This window comes from Macaca mulatta, chromosome 12 (assembly GCF_049350105.2).
Source record: "Macaca mulatta isolate MMU2019108-1 chromosome 12, T2T-MMU8v2.0, whole genome shotgun sequence".
NCBI lineage: Eukaryota > Metazoa > Chordata > Mammalia > Primates > Cercopithecidae > Macaca > Macaca mulatta.
This window is the reverse complement of record NC_133417.1, coordinates 66,605,249-66,622,991: the sequence shown is the minus strand read 5'-3', so window position 1 is coordinate 66,622,991 and position 17,743 is coordinate 66,605,249. Positions and strand designations below refer to the sequence as shown.

The window sequence follows — 17,743 nt, the reverse complement described above, 5'->3', positions numbered from 1 at the left end:
CATTTGGAAGAAAATCGTAAACTATATTCTATTTGCAATTACTGTACATGAAATAAAGTAATTTTTTCCTGAGAATGAGATCTAAAGTATTAATAGATTAACTTGAAATGAAAGAATTTTTTTAAAAAATCATTAATTTATATGAGCTGCTCTGAGGAAAGCATTAGAAATGTGTAAAAGCTTATTTCAAAAGGGATCATAATAGAATAATAATGCTACTTAATTTCAATATAATAAAGGCTAAGGTTTTTAAATGGCCTGAAACTGGTACTGAGCTTTTCATTAAGGCAGGTATTGTGTGGGTGGACATTTTGATAGCCCTGCTTAGAGTGTCACAGTCTTGTAAGGGCATACTTGGCTAACAAATGATCCATTCAGAAATGTACATTGGTTGAAGTCTCACTGTCCTTTTTGTTTTGTGAGAAAACTCTGCTATAATGAGAAATTCCATTTTAAGCCTTCTAATATTTATGACTGTTGTCTTCTTGTGAGTCAGGAATATTGTGATGAGTGGTTAGTCTGGTTATGTGGAGATATATTCTTTTCTTTTAGCATAGCTATAGTGTCATTACATAATAAATAAGCATTTTGTCATCTATTTAAATAAAATAATCCATACTCCACTGTGCCATAAAAGCAAGACAATCAAAGTTCATTTTTCTCTTATTTTCTTGTTCTTACATGATGGATATGCACTGGTAATAAAAATAAATACAATGTTGTATGCAGTAATATGAATGGCACTCAAACTCACTATGATTTGTAGTACACTGAGTAGCAGTGTGAACCAAAATGGAGACACATATATTCTTTGTCACAACGACACAACTCTACCATTGTAGTGCAAAAGCAGTTATAGACAAAATGTAATTAAAAACATGGCTATGTTCCAACAAAGCTTTATTAAGAAACATTAAAGTCTGAATTTCATGTAATTTTATGTCATAAATATTATTTTGATCCTTTCCTATCACTTTTAAATGTAAAAATTATTCTTAGCTCAAAGGCCATGCAGATAAAGGTGGCAGAAAAAAAATTTGGCCAATAGGCTATTGTTTGCCAATATCCTTGGCATAAGATTTTAGAGGCAAAATGTTAGAAAGTAGAGGCCCAGCCCTAATTTTTCACTTTTTTCTTTATTTTTAAAACTAATTTTCACTTTAGTTGCAAAATATTATAATTACGAGATATGCACTTACTATATTTGGCTTTTTAGTCTAAAACACTTGAAATTACAATAGTTCTAGTTAGAAAACAATTTTAGTTATCTTTAAGAGCTCAAGAATGCACTGGGTGAAATGAGAAAAGTAGGAGAATACTGCCATTGACAGAATTATGTTGTATAATAGCTCAGTGCTAGGTGCTTTACTTATATTATCTTTGAACTTTGGGTCTTGCTATGGTTTGGATATGGTTTGTCCCCACCAAAACCTCATGTTAAAATTTGATGTGGCAGTGATGGGAGGTGGAGCCTAGTGGGAGGTGTTCAGTTCATGAGGGCAATCCCTTATGAATGGCTTGGTGCCCTTCTCATGGTAGTGAGGGAGTTTTCACTCCTGCAAGATGGCATTAGTTCTCATAAAAATGGATTATCTCCCTCAAGAGCAGGTTGTTATAAAGCAAGGATATTTCTTGAGTTTTGCCCTTTCACACATGGCCACTTCCATTTTGGCCTTCCACCATGTTAAGATGAAGCACAATAGCCCTCACCAGAAGCCAAGAAGATGCTGTTGCCATAGCTTTTGAACTTCTCAGCCTACAGGACTATGACCTAAATAAACTTCTTTTCTTCATAAATTACTCAGGTATTCTGTTTTAGCAACACAAAACAAACTAAGGTCTATAGTGTACTATTTGGCCCCAAAAGGAAATAAACTAGTAAGCCAATTCTTTTTGCCCAAATGCAATAAGCAAAAGAATATCAAGATGGGGCATTATTTTCTCTATTAAACTTTTTTTTTTCTTTTTTTGAGACGGAGTCTTGCTCTGTCACCCAGGCTAGAATGCAGTGGCGCGATCTTGGCTCACTGCAAGCTCTGCCTCCCGGGTTCCCGCCATTCTCCTGCCTCAGCCTCCCAAGTAGCTGGGACTACAGGCACCGCCACCACGCCCGGCTAATTTTTTGTATTTTTAGTAGAGACAGGGGTTTCACCGTGTTAGCCAGGATGGTCTCGATCTCCTGACCTCGTGATCCGTCCGCCTCGGCCTCCCAAAGTGCTGGGATTACAGGTGTGAGCCACCACGCCTGGCCCTCTATTAAACTTTTGACTTAAAAGATATTAATATCTGCTAAAAGCAATATAGTTTTTTTAAAGTATCTTTAAATTTAATTTGCAGGCCAAGAATTTATTATTATTTTAACTTTTTCATTAAAGTTATACTTTTATGAATTCCTGAATATCAGATTAAAATGTAATCAGATGTATTTATCTTAGCATATGCAACATTATTAGAAACTTCTGTACTTATGTGTTAAATGTTTGAATATCTGATGAACATTAATTATGCATCTAATTACATTATAAATTAAAGTTATCACATGATCAGTAACGTATTATTGAAATATATATGAATGGCACTCAATGCAACACATTTTTTAGTACCTATCCAGTTTAAGTAAAAGTGCTGGATCCCAGGGAGAATGCAACAATGTAAAAGATGAAAATTTGTCCCTCAATGAGTTTATAATCAAATAACAAAGATGTATAGATATGTAAAACAATCATATAAGAAAAGGCATAAACTTTCATAAAGAGAGGTTAAGAGGAGAAAGATAATTCTTATTATGCGGGGAAAGATGATAACTCGTAGAAGCTAACACTAATGGATGGGCAGAATGAGCATTCTATTTTTGTGCAGAGGAAAACACTAGCAAATGAAGGATATGATAAGGCATTAATTTGGCATTGGACAATATAGAAACTTTTTTAACAGAAAGTCTGTAATAATATTCCTAATGTTTTACTACTTCTATGTTCTCAGACTGTAGAAAGTAGCAGAAATTATGTTATAAGCACTTGCTCAAACATGGGAAATAACATTCTCTCTCTCTAAGTAGGTTGTCTATATAACAATGATTTGGAAAAGAAATTCAACCTGTGTAAACCTAATGCAGGTTGTAACAAGTATAATGTTAAGAAACAAAGAGATACAATGAGTAAAACTGTTGGGGTCCTATACCATATGCAAAAATTAACTCAAAATGAATCAAAAACTTAAACTTCAAGACCCAAAACTATAAAGCTCTTAGAAGGAAACTGGTATGGTTTGGTTCTGTGTCCCCACCCAAATCTCATCTTGTAGCCCCATAAATCCCATATGCTGTGAAAGGAACCCAGTAGAAGATGAGTGAGTCATGGGGGTGGGTCTTTCCTGTGCTGTTCTCACGATAGTAAATGGGTCTCAGGAGATCTGATGGTTTTAAAAACGGGAGTTTCTTTGCCCAAGCTCTCTCTCTTTTTGCCTGCTGCCATCCATGTAAGATGTGACTTGCTCCTCCTTGCCTTCCGTGATTGTGAGGCCTTCCCAGCCACATGGAACTGTAAGTGCATTAAACCACTTTCTTCTGTAAATTGCCCAATCTCAGGTATGTTTTTATCAGCAGCGTGAAAATGGACTAATACAAAAACATAGGAAAACATTTCATTATATTGAATTTGGCAAAGATTTCCTGGCTATGACATTGAAAGCATAGGCAATAAAAGTAAAATATACAAAATGAACTGTATCAAACTAAAAAATGTCTGTGCATCAAAGGACACAACCAATAGATTTAAAAGGCAACATACAGAATAGGAGAAAATATTGACTAATCATATATCTGATAAGAGGTTACTGTCTAGAATATACGAAGACCTCCTACAACTCAGTAACAATAAAACAGCCATGTTAACCTAATAATAATTAATTAAAAATTTTTTGACCCTATTAAATTTTTTTAAAATTAAAAAGTTAATTTTAATATTTTTTTAAAAAGTTAAAAATTTGATAGGGTTAAATGTCCATTCAAGTCACTCGCTTATTAAAAAATTCGACAAAGGACTAGAATGGACATTTCTCAAAGTTGATATACAAGTGAGCAACAAGTACATGAAAAGATGCTAAACATCAGTATTAGGGAAATGCAAATCAAAACTACAGTGGGATATCACCTCACATCCGTTACCATAACTATCAAAACACACACACACACACACACACACACACACACACACACACACCAGAAAATAAGTGTTGGCAAGGATGTGGAGACCCCTTGTGCATTTTTGTTGGGAATATAAAATGGTGCAGCCACTATGGAAAACAGCATGGCAGTTCCTCAAAAAATTAAAAATAGAATTATCACATGATCCACTATTCCCACTTCTGGGTGTATCTTCAAAAGAATTGAAAACAAGATCTCAGAGAGATATTTGCACATCCATGTTCACAACAACATTATTCACAATAGTGAAGCAACTCAAAAGTTCTACAGTTGAAAGGACAGGGGAAATGTGGTACATGCAATGAGATGTTATTCAACTTTAAAAAGGGAGAAAATTCTGACTCATGCTACAACGTGACTGAAACTTGAGAACTTTATATACTAAATAAAATGTCAGTCACGAAAAGACAAATAGTATATGATTCCATTTGCATGAAATATCTAAAGTAGCTAAATTCATAGAAACAGAAGGTAGAATGGTTGTTGACAGGAACTGGGGGCAGAAGAAAAGGGGAGTTATTGTTTGTATAGCAAGTTTCAATTTTGCAAGATGAAAAAAGTTCTGGATATTAGTTGCACAACAATGTGAATACACTTAACATTACTGAACTGTACAATTGCAATACTGATGAAAATCAGTATGCATCTGAGGAGGAATGGCAGAGTTTCTTCTCAAGTTCTGCTGCTTTTAAAGACCTAAAGTATGCATCAGTGTGGCCACAACAGAAACTTGTCACATCCTAGAGGATGATTGGACTACTTCAAAATCGACTTACTCGTAGCACCAATTTCAGCTAACTAAGTTTAAGATAGTAAATCTTATGCTATTCCTATATGATCTACACAAAAATATTTTCAAATAATTAAGAAAAACAGTCCCATTTTTTTAATAGCATCTCCTTGATTGGTAGTTGATCACTGCATTCAAAATGGCTGAAATTATAGCACATCACCTTTAGCTATTAAATTTTCTTTATGATCATTTAAGTTGTTAATAGATCATACTATTTGGGTAAATTTACCCTTATGCCTGCAGAAGATAAAACAATGTTCATATCTGAAAAAAATAAAATATCCATTAAATTTTAAAAAGTGCCATCATTCATTCTGAGAAAAACTGGACAGGACAAAGGTGAATAATGAAGAGAGAACTGAGGTGAATAAGAGTAACTGAAGGGGCACTGGGTTATTTTCACTGAGTTCCTATAGAAACTCACGTCACCTATCCATGCATTCACCCTGGAGCTGAAGGCTCAGTATTGAGTGGCATTCTCTTTCATGTTGTTTTTTTAATCAGATTCACTGAGAAACAGAAACCGAAATGTGTCTCTCTTACCAAGACCTCCAACATACTTGCCACTTCCTGGTCATTGGGTTAATATGGTGAAGCAATGTGATGTTCTGTATGACATTCACTCATCCAAATCCCCTTGGACTCTATTATGATAGAAGGTAGGAGAGTTAACATAGTCCTGGAACAAGACTATAAATATGCGCTGTTGTACTTCCCACAGGAATGGTAACTACCCCTGGTACTCCTTTTCGATAGTAATTGGGAGAAAAATGCATTTTCCAGATCAATAGCTGCATACCATGTTCCTGAGGCCATGTTAACCTGCTGTAGCCAAGATCCCACATCTGATACAGCAGCTGCAATTGGTGCTACCAGTTGGGTGAATTTGAAGTAGTCCATTGTCATCCTCCAGGATGTGACAAGTTTCTGTTGTGGCCACACTGACACATACTTTAGGCCTTTAAAAGCAGCAGAAACTTGAGAAGAAACTCTGCCATTCTCCCTCAGATGCAACACTGATTTTCATTTACTATCATGGCCAAATCAAGTAGTTTAGAGTCCCCTAAGCCACTACAATAGTTCTCAACTCCACAAGCTAAATAATCAATATAGTGCTCCTGCCAACTATCAAGTACGTCTATCGGTACTATTTAGGGAACAGGGAAATGATCAATTGGAGGACTGGCTTCCCTAGGAAACAGATTCTGAGATATGTGTTCAGGGAGTTTGTTGAGGAGAACTGTCAGCAATAACAACACTGAAAGATTACGGGAATTTTTTTGGTACAGGGCGAGCTTGAAATTATGGTGCAATTGCAGTAGAGGTCTCAATAGATTCCAAATGGAACTCTGATGCTGGGACAACCCTTCAGAGTTGTCTCATACTGGGGCAAGGGGGCCAGACTTTTGTAAGCCTTCATTGACTATAGGGTCATGTACTCATTGAATTGTACTCATTCAGTAAACCACAAGGAAGGCAGCTCCCATAGGCAAGAGGCAGCTCCTTTCAGCTGAAGGTAATTCCTGGGGAGGAAGTAAGTATAAGCCATCAAGCAGGCAACACCTCTGGCAACTAAGGAAATAAATACCTCAGTCCTTGAAGGGGAATATTGGTGGTTCACTGTAATATCCACTACTAAGTTTTCCAGATTTAGCAAATAAAAAGTAATAAATAAAAACATTGCATGGGATGTTACCTATACTAAAAAGTTGTTTATTATTTACCTTAAATTCAAATGTATCTGGGTATCTTATGTTTTATCTGACATGTGTTAAAGGGCAAGTAGAAGAAAGAATTTTAAGGGTATTAATGTATTTCCCATTTTGTAATCTTATACTTAGATAGTACTCATCTCACATTGACATGGGAGGCCAAAAACAGAAATCGCTTAACCTCAACAATTTTTGCTCTACTCAGAATCCTGAAGTTATCTGATGACAGGGATTCAATACCCTTCACTGTTTTTATTGCAGGAAATAGAAGTAGGCTTAGAAAGAACACTCTGGCAGTATTAAGGAGGCTGTATAATGGGAAAGACTCAGTGCAAAGTACATAGGAGAGAGAGGGCAGTAGAGCAGTGGCAGTGGGAATGGAAGGGAGAGGAGATGAGTAGAGACACCACTGAGATAGAACTGAAAGAATGTACTGACTGACTACATGATTTACAAAAATAGGAGGTTAATAGAAGAATCTAATAAGATTGTTTTCTTTCTATTTTAATAGGAGGAAAAGACATAAAATTGTACAAGATATACATAAAATAAAGAAACAGACTTAGAGAGAGAAAATTATACACTTGATATATCATTTAGCAGAATGTATAATATACATATGAAGAAATTAACTAATATACCAACCTGTTGTTATTGAACAGGGGATCATTTCCCATTAAATATATTGCACCTGAGACTTTACAGATATTTTTAAACATCTGGCATTTCTACAATCTGTACTCAGGATGTTATATTACACCAGTAATTTTATTAAATAAATATATACACATAACTCCTGAGAAACACTCATTTTCAAATGTAAAATTTTAAGAGTTTACATATTTTTAAAATGTGTTTATGATAGCAATTCCCAAATCCATTTTATTTAAAATATTTATTGTGTATTAACTGCCTTAATAAAGAAGCTCTTTAAAAGTGGAGTTTTGTTCTTTCCCTTTAAATTGCACAAAAGGAGGACACTACAGTTTGAATGTGTCCCCAAGAGGCATGTGTTGGAAATTTAATCCCCAGTGCAACAATTTGTGAGGTGGGGCCTAATGGGAAGTGTTTAGGTCATGAGAGCTCCACTCTCAGGAATGGATGGATTAATGTGGATTATCAAAAGGCTTGAGACTGTAAGCTCAATCTCTCTCCCCGCTCTCATCCTTCCACCTTCCACCATGGGATGATACAGCACAAAGGTCCTAACCAGATATGGACCTCCCAATCTTGGACTTCTCAGTCTCTGGAACTGTTAGATATAAATTTATTTTCTTTATAAATTATCCAGTCTGTGGCATTCTGTTATAGTAACACCAAACAGAAGATGAATTACCATAACACCAAACAGAAGATGAATTACTATCACCATTATCTCAATAATGCTACCTTTCTCCTTGGTGCTCTCCCACTTACTCATGTGATGTTCTGCTGCCAGCTGATTCTTGCTGAACCATGATACCCATCACCTCACTCTTGCACTATTTCCTGACTCTGGCTAATCGATCCAGAACAACTAATAGATCTCTTAAATTTTTGTGTGCATCACAAGAGAACCCTCCATAGCATCTTCAAATGTTAGACTGTTTATTTAGTATGGGCTGTGTGTAAAACAAATATTAGAACGTCAATATAAATCAGATTTTTTCCTGTTTTCCTTCAAAATTCTAAAATTCAATGTTAATTTGCATTCTATAGTTAATTTTAATCACCAGTGACTTAATCACAGTTATTCGCTTCTTGGATTCAATTACGTATTATTGAAATCAGTAAATAGAACAAAATCTGGCTAATCCAATTGTGCAAAACCAATCAGAAATCTCTTTTAGTAAGCATTGCACACTGTTATCTATATTTCTTAACTATGCCAAGCAAAGCATATGTAATATATGTAGGTATAACAATTAAAATGATCTTAGTAAACCCTATTTTTTAATTAAGTATTTTCCAACAAAAAGGACCATTCACCATCTTTAAACTCAAGATGATTTTTTCTTGGAACTGAGCATATTTCTAGGCTACCATCTTGTGGTGTTAGGTTTTCTTGGTGTGTGTTTAGTAAAGATAGGGATAGCTGACTTTTTTTGGGGCGGAGCAAGATGGCCAAAAAGGAACAGCTCCAGTCTTCAACTCCCAGTGCCAGCGACACAGAAGACAGGTGATTTCTGCATTTTCAACTGAGGTACTGGGTTTATCTCACTAGGGCATGCCTGACAATTGGTGCTGGTCAGCTGCTGCAGCCCGACCAGCGAGAGCTGAAGCAGGGTGAGGCATCGCCTCACCTGGGAAGCACAAGGGGGAAGGGAATCCCTTTTCCTAGCCAGGGGAACTGAGACACACAACACCTAGAAAATCAGGTAACTCCCACCCCAATACTGTGCTCTACCAAGGATCTTAGCAAACGGGCACACCAGGAGACTATATCCCACACCTGGCCAGGAGGGTCCCACGCCCACGGAGCCTCCCTCATTGCTAGCACAGTAGTCTGCGATCAAGGCAGCAGGGAGGCTGAGGGAGGGGCGCCCACCATGGCTGAGGCTTAAGTAGATAAACAAAGCCCCTGGGAAGCTAGAGCTGGGTGGAGCTCACAGCAGCTCAAGGAGTCCTGCCTGTCTCTGTAGACTCCACCTCTGGGGACAGGGCACAGCTAAACAACAACAACAACAAAAAGCAGCTGAAACCTCTGCAGACGCAAACGACTCTGTCTGACAGCTTTGAAGAGAGCAGTGGATCTCCCAACACGGAGGGTGAGATCTGAGAACGGACAGACTGCCTGCTCAAGTGGGTCCTTGACCCCTGAGTAGCCTAACTGGGAGACATTCCCCACTAGGGGCAGACCAACACCCCACACCTCAAACGGTGGAGTACACCCCTGAGAGGAAGCTTCCAAAGCAAGAATTAGAAAGGTACACTCGCTGTTCAGCAATATTCTATCTTCTGCAGCCTCTGCTGCTGATACCCAGGCAAACAGGGTCTGGAGTGGACCTCAAGCAATCTCCAACAGACCTACAGCTGAGGGTCCTGACTGTTATAAGGAAAACTAACAAACAGGAAGGACACCCACACCAAAACCCCATAAGTACATCACCATCATCAAAGACCAGAGGCAGATAAAACCACAAAGATGGGGAAAAAGCAGGGCAGAAAAGCTGGAAATTCAAAAAATAAGAGCGCATCGCCCCCTGCAAAGGAGCGCAGCTCATCGCCAGCAATGGATCAAAGCTGGACGGAGAATGACTTTGACAAGATGAGAGAAGAAGGCTCCAGTCCATCAAACTTCTCAGAGCTAAAGGAGGAATTACGTACCCAGCGCAAAGAAACTAAAAATCTTGAAAAAAGAGTGGAAGAATTGATAACTAGAAAAATTAATGCTGAGAAGGCCATAAGCGAATTGACAGAGATGAAAACCATGACACGAGAAATACGTGACAAATGCACAAGCTTCAGTAACCGACTCGATCAACTGGAAGAAAGAGTATCAGCGATTGAGGATCAAATGAATGAAATGAAGCGAGAAGAGAAACCTAAAGAAAAAAGAAGAAAAAGAAATGAACAAAGCCTGCAAGAAGTATGGGATTATGTAAAAAGACCAAATCTACGTCTGATTGGGGTGCCTGAAAGTGAGGGGGAAAATGGAACCAAGTTGGAAAACACTCTTCAGGATATCATCCAGGAGAACTTCCCCAACCTAGTAGGACAGGCCAACATTCAAATTCAGGAAATACAGAGAACGCCACAAAGATACTCCTCGAGAAGAGCAACTCCAAGACACATAATTGCCAGATTCACCAAAGTTGAAATGAAGGAAAAAATCCTAAGGGCAGCCAGAGAGAAAGGTCGGGTTACCCACAAAGGGAAGCCCATCAGACAAACAGCAGATCTCTCGGCAGAAACTCTACAAGCCAGAAGAGAGTGGGGGCCAATATTCAACATTCTTAAAGAAGAGAATTTTCAACCCAGAATTTCATATCCAGCCAAACTAAGTTTCATAAGTGAAGGAGAAATAAAATCCTTTACAGATAAGCAAATGCTTAGAGATTTTGTCACCACCAGGCCTGCCTTACAAGAGACACTGAAGGAAGCACTAAACATGGAAAGGAACAACCGGTACCAGCCATTGCAAAAACATGCCAAAATGTAAAGACCATCGAGGCTAGGAAGAAACTGCATCAACTAACGAGCAAAATAACCACTTAATATCATAATGGCAGGATCAAGTTCACACATAACAATATTAACCTTAAATGTAAATGGACTAAATGCTCCAATTAGAAGACACAGACTGGCAAACTGGATAGAGTCAAGACCCATCAGTTTGCTGTATTCAGGAGACCCATCTCACATGCAGAGACATACATAGACTCAAAATAAAGGGATGGAGGAAGATCTACCAAACAAATGGAGAACAAAAAAAAGCAGGGGTTGCAATCCTAGTCTCTGAAAAAACAGACTTTAAACCATCAAAGATCAAAAGAGACAAAGAAGGCCATTACATAATGGTAAAGGGATCAATTCAATAGGAAGAGCTAACTATCCTAAATATATATACACCCAATACAGGATCACCCAGATTCATAAAGCAAGTCCTTAGGGACTTACAAAGAGACTTAGACTCCCATACAATAATAATGGGAGACTTCAACACTCCACTATCAACATTAGACAGATCAACGAGACAGAAAGTTAACAAGGATATCCAGGAATTGAACTCATCTCTGCAGCAAGCAGACCTAATAGACATCTATAGAACTCTCCACCCCAAATCGAGAGAATATACATTCTTCTCAGCACCACATCACACTTATTCCAAAATTGACCACATAATTGGAAGTAAAGCACTCCTCAGCAAATGTACAAGAACAGAAATCATAACAAACTGTCTCTCAGACCACAGTGCAAACAAACTAGAACTCAGGACTAAGAAACTCAATCAAAACCGCTCAACTACATGGAAACTGAATAACCTGCTCCTGAATGACTACTGGGTACATAACGAAATGAAGGCAGAAATAAAGATGTTCTTTGAAACCAATGAGAACAAAGATACAACATACCAGAATCTCTGGAACACATTTAAAGCAATGTGTAGAGGGAAATTTAGAGCACTAAATGCCCACAAGAGAAAGCTGGAAAGATCTAAAATTGACACTATAACATCACAATTAAAAGAACTAGAGAAGCAAGAACAAACACATTCAAAAGCTAGCAGGAGGCAAGAAATAACTAAGATCAGAGAAGAACTGAAGGAGACAGAGACACAAAAAACCCTCCAAAAAATCAATGAATCCAGGAGTTGGTTTTTTGAAAAGATCAACAAATTGATAGACCGCTAGAAAGACTAATAAAGAAGAAAAGAGAGAAGAATCAAATAGACACAATAAGAAATGATAAAGGGGATATCACCACCGACCCCACAGAAATACAAACTACCATTAGAAAATACTATGAACACCTCTACACAAATAAACTGGAAAATCTAGAAGAAATGGACAATTTCCTGGACACTTACACTCTCCCAAGACTAAACCAGGAATAAGCTGAATTCCTGAATAGACCAATAGCAGGCTCTGAAATTGAGGCAATAATTAATAGCCTACCAACGAAAAAAAGTCCAGGACCAGATGGATTCACAGCTCAATTCCACCAGAGGTACAAGGAGGAGCTGGTACCATTCCTTCTGAAACTATTCCAATCAATAGAAAAAGAGGGAATCCTCCCTAACTCATTTTATGAGGCCAACATCATCCTGATACCAAAGCCTGGCAGAGACACAACAAAAAAAGAGAATTTTAGACCAATACCCCTGATGAACATTGATGCAAAAATCCTCAATAAAATACTGGCAAACCGGATCCAGCAGCACATCAAAAAGCTTATCCACCATGATCAAGTGGGCTTCATCCCTGGGATGCAAGGCTGGTTCAACATATGCAAATCAATAAACGTAATCCAGCATATAAACAGAACCAAAGACAAAAACCACATGATTATCTCAATAGATGCAGAAAAGGCCTTTGACAAAATTCAATAGCCCTTCATGCTAAAAACGCTCAATAAATTTGCTACTGATGGATCGTATCTCAAATAATAAGAGCTATTTATGACAAACCTACAGCCAATATCATACTGAATGGGCAAAAACTGGAAAAATTCCCTTTGAAAACTGGCACAAGACAGGGATGCCCTCTCTCACCACTCCTATTCAACATAGTGTTGGAAGTTCTGGCTAGGGCAATCAGGCAAGAGAAAGAAATCAAGGGTATTCAGTATGGAAATGAGGAAGTCAAATTGTCCCTGTTTACAGATGACATGATTGTATATTTAGAAAACCCCATTGTCTCAGCCCAAAATCTCCTTAAGCTGATAAGCAACTTCAGCAAAGTCTCAGGATACAAAATTAATGTGCAAAAATCACAAGCATTCTTATACACCAGTAACAGACAAACAGAGAGCCAAATCATGAATGAACTTCCATTCACAATTGCTTCAAAGAGAATGAAATACCTAGGAATCCAACTTACAAGGGATGTAAAGGACCTCTTCAAGGAGAACTACAAACCACTGCTCAGTGAAATCAAAGAGGACACAAACAAATGGAAGAACATACCATGCTCATGGATAGGAAGAATCAATATCATGAAAATGGCCATACTGCCCAAGGTTATTTAGAGATTCAATGCCATCCCCATCAAGCTACCAATGACTTTCTTCACAGAATTGGAAAAAACTGCTTTAAAGTTCATATGGAAGCAAAAAAGAGCTCCCATTGCCAAGACAATCCTAAGTCAAAAGAACAAAGCTGGAGGCATCACGCTACCTGACTTCAAACTATACTACAAGGCTACAGTAACCAAAACAGCATGGTACTGGTACCAAAACAGAGACACAGACCAATGGAACAGAACAGAGTCCTCAGAAATAATACCACACATCTACAGCCAACTGATCTTTGACAAACCTCAGAAAAACAAGAAATGGGGAAAGGATTCCCTATTTAATAAATGATGCTGGGAAAATTGGCTAGCCATGAGTAGAAAGCTGAAACTGGATCCTTTCCTTACTTCTTATACGAAAATTAATTCAAGATGGATTAGAGACTTAATTGTTAGACCTAATACCATAAAAACCCTAGAAGAAAACCTAGGTAATACCATTCAGGACATAGGCATGGGCAAGGACTTCATGTCTAAAACACCAAAAGCAACAGCAACAAAAGCCAAAATTGACAAATGGGATCTCATTAAACTAAAGAGCTTCTGCACAGCAAAAGAAACTACCATCAGAGTGAACAGGCAACCTACAGAATAGGAGAAAATTTTTGCAATCGACTCAGCTGACAAAGGGCTAATATCCAGAACCTACAAAGAACTCAAACAAATTTACAAAAAAAAACCAAACAACCCCATCGAAAAGTGGGCAAAGGATATGAACAGACATTTCTCAAAAGAAGACATTCATACAGCTAACAGACACATGAAAAAATGCTCATCATCACTGGCCATCAGAGAAATGCAAATCAAAACCACAATGAGATACCATCTCATACCAGTTAGAATGGCAATCATTCAAAAGTCAGGAAACAACAGGTGCTGGAGAGGATGTGGAGAAATAGGAACACTTTTACACTGTTGGTGGGATTTTAAACTAGTTCAACCATTGTTGAAAACAGTATGGCGATTCCTCAAGGATCTAGAACTAGAAGTACCATATGACCTAGTCATCCCATTACTGGGTATATACCCAAAGGATTATAAATCATGCTGCTATAAAGACACATGCACACGTATGTTTATTGCAGCACTATTCACAATAGCAAAGACTTGGAATCAACCCAAATGTCCATCAGTGGCAGACTGGATTAAGAAAATGTGGCACATATACACCATGGAATACTATGCAGCCATCAAAAAGGATGAGTTTGTGTCCTTTGTAGGGACATGGATGCAGCTGGAAACCATCATTCTCAGCAAACTCTCGCAAGAACAGAAAACCACACACCGCATGTTCTCACTCATAGGTGGGACTGAACAATGAGATCACTTGGACTCGGGAAGGGGAACATCATACACTGGGGCCTATCACAGGGAGGGGGCAGGGGGGAGGGATTGCACTGGGAGTTATACCTGACGTAAATGATGAGTTGATGGGTGCAGCACGCCAACATGGCACAAGTATACATATGTAACAAACCTGCACGTTATCCACATGCACCCTAGAACTTAAAGTATTAAAAAAATAAATAAATAAAAAAAATAGGGATAGCTTGTCATAGCATGACATAAATAGGAAGGTAAATATGTTGTTTAAAAAAATGTAATGGCATTTCAAACCCAAAGATAATTTTTAAAATATTATCCATTACCAGTCTAGATTTTTCAAGGTTTTGCTCCCTTAAATTTATGTAATGAATGTGGATAACATAGCAAATCAATAGGCCTACCCAGTAAGCATAACCTTCTTAGATCTGAGTATTTTTGTGCAACAAGAAAAATGTCAGGCAAAGAGTCGATATAGTTGTTGAGAGTTGTTTCTAAAGGTTATAGTAAGTCTCCTGTTATGTCAGTGTTGTGACTAAAGATAAGATCCAAGAAGAATTAATTTAATTGTACTATAAATGGTTACATTACAAGGCTTAAAATGAAAAAACTCTTACCTCTCAACTCAGTGGTTTATTGGGAGCTCTCTCTGATGACTTGTACTTAAGATCACCTTGCTTTTACTTTTCAATCAAAAGATGACAAATACTATACCTTGTATCTCATTAGTAACAATTTCTCATTAGTGACAATTAGCTAATCCTGTATGTACATTAAATGTTGGTATAACAATAATTGACAATATTTATACAACTCTTTTGCCAGGTAGTATTCTAAGTAATTTTCCATTAATTCTCATAGAAAAACTAGGAAATGTATTCCATTATTATCCTTGCTTTAACAGTTAAGGACACTGAGGTGCAGAAAAGGTAACTAACCGGCTGAAGTTCCTATGATAAATAAGGGGCAGCACTGGTATTTGAATCCACTGCAGTCTGGTTTCAGAACTTTTACAGTTAACCACTGGGCCATACTACCTCCCTGTTGAATTAGTCATCCTTCTTCCTATTAAAGAGAACACACAAAAATGGTGCCTATATCTTTCCTATACGTGTGTGTGGGTGTATACATATATATACACACATACACACACACACACACATATATATGAGTAAAATGAGAATTCCAATTGTTCTTACCTCTCTTCCAGTGACAGCCTACTCTGACAACACAGGCTGAGTTAGATGCCCCTCCTGTCCCACATTCACCTCTCATACAGCACTTGATATGCTGATCTGTCATCATGTCTCAATTGATTGTAATTACACGAAGCAGGGATTATTGAAAGATTGACACAGAGTACAGTGCTTAGAATATAGTAGGGGTTCAATAAATGTCTGTTTGATGAACTGATGCTTCTCATTGTTTTCAGGTCTGCCTACTGACATTCCAGACTGTACCAAAACAATCAGATGTACTCCTCCCCAATAAGCTACCATTACTCTGATATCAACTTTTGCAATTCTTCACAATGTGACAAACTACATTTATCTTTGAAATACTTTTGGAAAGCATACCAATAGCTATCCCAAGAAAAAAGGTCTTACCTTCTAAATCTTCTTTCTCAAAGTGTGTTTTGAGAATAGAACGAGTTCCACCTCTATCCACAACTGCTTCTTCATCATTTCTCTGTTAAATGAGGATAAGGAAGATTAAATGATAACACACATATTATCTTAATTTCAAAAAACAAACCTTGATAAAATCTGATATTTCAAAGTTTAATTCAGTCACTTAAATCTAGTTGTTCATGAGTAGTCTATTTGATTATTAAGTGTTGGCTCAAAAAGAAGACTAAAATAAATTTGACCACATATTTGAAGAAATATCATCTGGTTTTTTATAACATTGGAGGCAGTCAAACATTCCAGTTGGCACCATTTGTTAGTGAGATGAAAAACAACAAAAAAATAGTTATCCTATCTATTTAGTAACAGGCATTTTTATCCTTGATAAAGAATTCTTGTTAACAAGATGACATTTTGAACTACGCAAGGAAAATATGAAAATCAATAGTATTAACACCATTAATGCTATGGCAGGTAAAATAATTCCACTGTCATTAAAAATGGGGTTGGGGGATCTAATCTCTTGAAAGCAATTAGTAGCAATTATTAGGTAAAAGGCAATTCTAATTACTTTGCTTCAGTATAATGCATTTTATTCTAACTAAATAGTAAATTATGATCATGTGCACTAAATCTTCTAGTGTCTCTCTATATTTTTGCCAATTTAGAATGAGTGAATAGAGGCTATGTCTTCTGAGTACTAAACATATGTTCAAAATACTATAGTCACTAATTTGGTACTCAAAAAATAATGGAAGGGGGGCTGAGTATAATCAATCCATTTTGACAATGCAGGAATAGACAAAATACAAAATTCTGAAAGAAATAAAATGTAAACTATTATATTTCCAACTTTTATCTGGTTGTGCACACCTCTATAAAAATTACCTTAACAGTGAACACTGAGCACAAAAGGAGAAATAAAAAGATAGACTAAAGGTGAGTGAAGCTTCCAAGATCTATTCCTGTCTATTCTGGTATATGACTAGTAGAAAAAAGGTTTTTGTTTCTTCTTTGAAAGCCAGAGTATGCTGAAAAGAAAATAAAAAAAATAAATTTAAAATGTAAAAACTTTTTTTTCTTCTATCCATCAATACATTGGAGCATCAGACATTGGGGACCTGCCTTTCTTCCATTAAGGAAGAAATCTTTGACAGAGTGCCATAATATGTAGCAGTGAATACAAGAGTCATGGGAATCCAGAAAAGAAATAAATTACTGTTAATTTAAGAGTATGGACAGAACAGAGAGGGGGAGGAAAAAAATTTTCAATGTCTCAATGTTGGAGAATTCTTATAAATAAGGCACATGAAAAATTAGAGTAAGGAGAAGAGAAATGAAAGAAGAATCAATAATGTCAAACAACATAT

At 37.1% G+C, this 17,743-nt stretch overlaps 1 protein-coding gene across 8 annotated transcripts in view; it reads right to left on the bottom strand.

The window, feature by feature from the left end:
• The window catches only part of SLC4A10 (solute carrier family 4 member 10), a 387,026-nt gene that overhangs the window by 210,274 nt on the left and 159,009 nt on the right, over positions 1-17,743 (bottom strand). For all 8 annotated transcript variants that reach the window (NM_001266840.1, XM_015110179.3, XM_077956433.1 and 5 more), the window contains 1 exon segment: positions 16,353-16,434. In NM_001266840.1, the coding sequence (NP_001253769.1) occupies positions 16,353-16,434 (82 nt within the window).